Here is a 5,510-nt window from a genome sequence, read left to right on the forward strand (position 1 = left end):
TCAGAAGAACCAAGTTGCTTCAACACAAAATGACTTTGAACAAAGTATTCTTGATGGTTCAGGGTCCGATTGAGCTTTAAGTTTCCGATTTCAATTATTTTTAAAGTTTCGAAAGGCAAATTAATCGTTACATGGAAACCTTTTAAACAACTTTTAAAGACTCCAGTTTCATTCTTAAAGAAAAAGCATCACAATTAAAGCAGATTTAATGAAGTTTTGCTGGTGAATATTCCTGGCTCTTCAGAATCTGATGAAGTATATTCAGCTGCTGCCCTCTAGTGACCCACACATGATAGCGCCACTATTAATAATGTTCCTAATAAAACTCATGTACTAATTTCACTGCATATCAGAAAACATTTTGCTTGGTTAAAAAAAAGTAACTCCACGCAACAATTAGGAAAGCATTAACACCAAGTATTTATTTCAATAAGTATGTACACAAGTAAAGGGAAAGAGCGAGAAACAATGCAAGCACATATAAAATAGTAATCTCATTTACACTTAATTGATATTGCGTTAAAACTAAAATCTCAGCATGCATCCATCAGGATGAACATCCAGCGCAGAGGACTCGCTCATAACGCTCGCTGTAACTGCAGAGAGAGAGAAGGGATGAGACAAACCAGACCCGGATCATTCAGTGAACTAGAGCAGAAGCAGGAGTGTGTGTCCCGTACAGTAACTCGCTGCTTCACCGCTATAGTACGATGCATCGTTGAAGAAATCATCTAGCTAGTCACGACTGTTTCCCGAAACCGTATTGTCGCGAATCGGTCGTTCAGCCACGTTGGTTAATGATGTCACGCAGATTGAGGAGTAATAACTACTTCTAATGATCGAATTAACGCTAGCTGTTTTGCTATAAATTACCGACATTAGAGGAATATTTCAAATTTCTCTGTTATTTTACTTTATTTCCAGATTCAATCATAGGCTCGTTCTTGCATACTAGAGCTCGATCACACACGCGCACTCTTCACAAACGGTGCTTTGAATCTCTTGACAAACTAAAAGACGTAAATGACATTAGTATGTATTCTAAATAAAAGATCTAGATGGCACTGAATGTCAGCTTGCTTGTTTTGCTCAAGATCAGGATTTATTGAGTCCACACGTCATGCAAACACTAAACTCGCAGGTCGAGATCAAAGACACACAACTCTGCTATGCTGTTTGCGAATGTTCGTTGGAACGATGGTTTCGGGAAACACCGATTTGTTGAACTATGATAACGACGGAGCTTGCGATCATCGTTTGCTAGCGATGCTTTGGGGAAACACACCCTGAGCGTCTGAAGCTGGTCAGTGTTGATACGCGGTGTTTAACTCACTCGGTGACGGAGCACAAGGAGCAGAAGCGCTCGGAGCAAACGCTGCACTGCTGAACACACACGGGACACGCCGGACGCTCACACTGAGAACACGGCCTCCTCGAGCCCGAGACCCGCTGACACACACAGCACGCTGACGGAGCCGCTACACAACCTGAACACACACAACACATCACGTTAGCGGTGACAACAAGTGCACAACTCACCAGTGTTGAATACAGGTCTGAAACAAACCAATCATTTACACAATATATATAATATATATTAATATATATATTAATATATAAAGAAATTCTCAATTTAGAATTTTCCCAATTTATACCTCTTTTAATGTTGTTTATGTGTCTATGTGGTGTTATTAATATGCTTTAGGACAAACCATGTGTAAATTCATAAGTCGACAGCATTGCTGAGTATTTTCTCCTTAAAACTGCAGTGAACCAAAGACCAAAAACACGGTTTGAAATCGCTGGTGTTTCTGACGTCACAAACTACCTTGTAACCAATCAGATCAACGTGTGATCGTCAACGAGTGGATCTCTGAGCTGAGTGAGTGGAGGCGGGGATCATTTGCATATTGCATATAAAAACGTTTAATTATGTCATTTTGGGGATTAAAGATGAGTTACGGGATAAAACGGACAACAGGGGGACTAAACATTAATGAGATTGGTTTCTTTTGTCTCAGGTCAGAAGTGAACACGGAGATTGTCTGAAATGTCAACAAAATTAATACAAATACCTGAATTTAAGATATGAATATAAAGAGATATTTTTTATAACATACAAGTCACACATAAAAAATAAAAAAAACAAGGGAACGGTTTTACCAATATGACCACTCGCAATTAATCACTTAACACATTATTTTTAAAATTAATTCTGTGCCTCAGCAGTGCAAACAAATCTCATTTGACTGGTAACAGCTCTATATAGGGTCTTATTCTAATTGTTTTCATTGATTAAAGACATTTACAGGTAGTAAATGTGACATGCAAGAGCTAATTTTGGGCTCCCTACACCATCTGACAAACCTCTTGAGCTTGATTTCCTTTAGAAGTAGTGAAGTTGTCCAGTGAATGTCATGTTTTCCAGTGAATGTCACGGCTTCATTCACAGTAGAGGTGGGCGGAGTTATGAGGATCAAATGAAACTACGAGATTTGGTCACAAGCTCTAATAAATCTCATTGGTTAAATATTTGCAAAACCCACAGACAAATGTAAAGGGTGACCAATAGTAATGATTTATGTTAAAAAGATGACATTTTAAGTTGAATTAATTTATAAAGTAATTGCCTTACATAGTTTTAGCATTAAAGTGAATAGGAATTAAAACAATACTTTACGTCTCCTCATTGTAATTGGGTCGCCCCTGGATGTGATTATAGGCACCAGCCCAGAACGCCTGCGCATAAACCCGGCCCTGAACACGTGACTCAGCGGATGACCTCATCACACTGAACCTCACCTGGAACAGCGTCTGCTTTCTTCAGTCTCCCGTCGAACCCGATGATGGTCTGTCCCCTGAGGAGCGTCTGATGTCCCGGAACCGGATCCGAGCGCTTCTCCTCCCCGTCCGCCTTCCAGATGCGGCCCATCACGGCTTTGGTCCCGTTGAACAGCAGGCTTTTGGTCTTTTCTAATTAAAACAAAGTTGATAGACAAATTAGGAAAACTCTCATAAAGATTAGGGATGCACAGATATGACATTTTTTAGCTGATATCGGAAACTGATAATTATTTATATTTGAAAGCCAGTAACCGATATATTGGTCGATAAATCTAAAAAATTTTTTTGAGAGCCTGATTACAAAAACAAAAGTCTACCATTAAAAGCCATGTCCCAAACACACCATTAATATTCTCATTATTTTATGTAGTCTATATGACAGACTTGTGGTGCACATGTTGCACTTTACTGTGTTTTCCTTTTTTTTTAAAGTGGAAATATTTCATATTTCAAGCAATTTAAACCCATCATATTGAACAGTGCAAATCTGAAGAGTTTTGCGGCGTAGTTTTTCACCTATATTTAATAGCGCTTCGTCAGAAGTACAAATACAACAGCCGTTTTTAAAATCCTATCTAATGTTTGAAAGCACAGGAGTAAACACGGTCACTAGTGGGTTGTGCCGGCTGTCAATCAAAATGTGGAGCGGTGATTCGTTCCATGCGTTTCTGTCAGAAAACAAATGGATAATTCTATAAATTAAATTTTAAATTTAACATAATCAACTTGTTGCCAGCAGTGATTGTTTTAATTCACATCCTTTCTAAAAAAATAACGTTTTTGGTTTAATATATATTCTTAATATATAAGACTGTCAATGATCTAAATTCAAGTTGGTTTATATTTTATTTGTTCATTATTTATATTGTTGGATTTTAGTTGGGCTTGGTCAGAACTGTTTCAGAAATAGTGATCTGCATGATGCCTTTGGGCTCAGTGATGTTGAATTTAAATGTCATGTAAAATAAAGAATTATGTAACATTGTGATGTAATGCTGTTTTCTGGAAGGGACTAAAGAACAAAGAAGTTTTATCAGCTGAAATGCAGAATACAAATGTTTTTATTAAGCTACATAAACATTATATAACGGTTTCACGTTGTTTTAGTGTTGGTAACATGTCCCACATTATCCCACACAAACTTATACATTTGGTTTGTTTGATGGTGATCACCCTATACCGATATGTTGGCCAATATGTCGTGCATCTCTAATAAAGATACTTTAAGTATAGCACCAATGTTTAACAACCTGCAGGTAAGTTTAGCAATACTCATATATAACAGATTACAAATCATGTTATACATTTATAAGAATCTGATTAACGTTAACTCACTAGCAATACTTAAAGAGCAGCTTTAAATTACACGCAACGAAAGTAATAAAACTGACCAATAATAAATTATCCTTGTTTAAACTGAAAACATTAACACCACCTGGTGATAATAATCATTAACATGATCATCAATCACTACAAGCATTAGTTTTGATTATACCGATTATAAAAGATTCCAGTGACTTATATTGTTGACATTGTATTATTTTTCACTCTAATGGTGTCATAAGTGTAATAAATATGTTTATATCTCACCGTAAACCTCTTGTTTGTATTTGAGTCCAAGAACGCCACAGTTATTGATCTCCTTCAGGCCGACATGAACTTTATACTGCGAGGAGAAGCTTTCGCTGAAAGGATAGGATCTCTTAGGCATTTTAAAAACGATAAGTTACAAAACACAACGATTAAAGGATGAAAAGGAAAAAACAAACAATAAACAAACTTAACAACCGAACTAATCAACAGCGCGAGCGTGAAGGAAAACAACACGCGTTCGCGCTTTAAGGATTCTGGTTCTTCTTCGCGCGCTCCAGTGGCGCACCGACGCGGGCACGCGCTTAGCGCCCCCTGCCGGAAATGAGTTTAATATGTTCCTGTCAATATAACCTCAATCATTTAGAGAGAGAGAGTATAAAAAACTATACATTTTTAATAATACAAATGATATATAATTTGTTTCGTTTACTTCTCATCTATACGTTTGTGCTGTGTTTTGGGGGATATGAAGTACTTTTTTACCTGTTTTACCTGAAATTCCTCAACACCATTAGCATACATATGAAATATTATATTTTATGAAAAACACTTTAATGAGGATCAAAATTAAAATATGAGTTGTTTCTGGACATTTATCTAGGGCTTATACTATAGTATCTTGTCTTGCACAATAAATGATACTTTGTAACTAATGCAATTAAAGCATTTCAACGTGATGCATGTGAAACTTTGGGACAGATACTTTGGGGAAGCAAGGCAGAACAAAATACAAATATAATTAATACATTTTAAAAGCTAGGCTACACTATGTAAAAATGTTTTTTAATTTAAAACAAGTTAATACATCATCAACCCTGTTTCCAAAATGTGTTTTCAGGGCTCTCAAGTTTTGAAGACAGGCAAGCGTGACAAATTAAAGTGCTGCTCGGAGCTCCAGTGGTTTCATGGGTGAACGAAACTTTCGGAAGATGTTGTTGCAGAATCACCTGAACAATTCCAGGATATGCTTCTTCTTTTTTTCATTGGTCGTGTTAAAGGTGCAATTTGTAATTTTTCTGAGGATCTATTGACAGAAATGCAATATAAGATCCATAACTATATTTTCAGTGGTG

At 36.8% G+C, this 5,510-nt stretch overlaps 1 protein-coding gene across 1 annotated transcript; it reads right to left on the reverse strand.

Moving 5' to 3' along the window:
• Positions 1 to 396: 396 nt before the first annotated feature.
• On the reverse strand, positions 397 to 4,688 carry siva1 (SIVA1, apoptosis-inducing factor). The gene is made up of 4 exons (XM_077196836.1): positions 4,435 to 4,688; positions 2,803 to 2,973; positions 1,334 to 1,487; positions 397 to 596 (listed from the first exon to the last, which is right to left on the reverse strand). The coding sequence occupies exons 1-4, from the start codon at positions 4,553 to 4,555 to the stop codon at positions 548 to 550; spliced, it is 495 nt and encodes a 164-aa protein (XP_077052951.1). The 5' UTR covers positions 4,556 to 4,688; the 3' UTR covers positions 397 to 547.
• Between the last annotated feature and the right edge of the window lie 822 nt (positions 4,689 to 5,510).

The sequence above is a fragment of the Siphateles boraxobius genome, unplaced genomic scaffold, assembly GCF_051911475.1.
Source record: "Siphateles boraxobius isolate OS27281-9 unplaced genomic scaffold, OSU_SipBor_1 36, whole genome shotgun sequence".
Classification (NCBI taxonomy): Eukaryota; Metazoa; Chordata; class Actinopteri; order Cypriniformes; family Leuciscidae; genus Siphateles; species Siphateles boraxobius.

Bases quoted from the DNA above. Each gene is read 5' to 3' on its own strand.
- siva1 (XM_077196836.1), bottom strand. From the start codon at position 4,555: ATGCCTAAGAGATCCTATCCTTTCAGCGAAAGCTTCTCCTCGCAGTAT. The intron at 2,974-4,434 runs GTGAGATATAAA...TGTTTTAATTAG, and splicing joins ATACAAACAAGAGGTTTACG to AAAAGACCAAAAGCCTGCTG. The intron at 1,488-2,802 runs GTGAGGTTCAGT...GTGTGTGTTCAG, and splicing joins GAAAGCAGACGCTGTTCCAG to GTTGTGTAGCGGCTCCGTCA.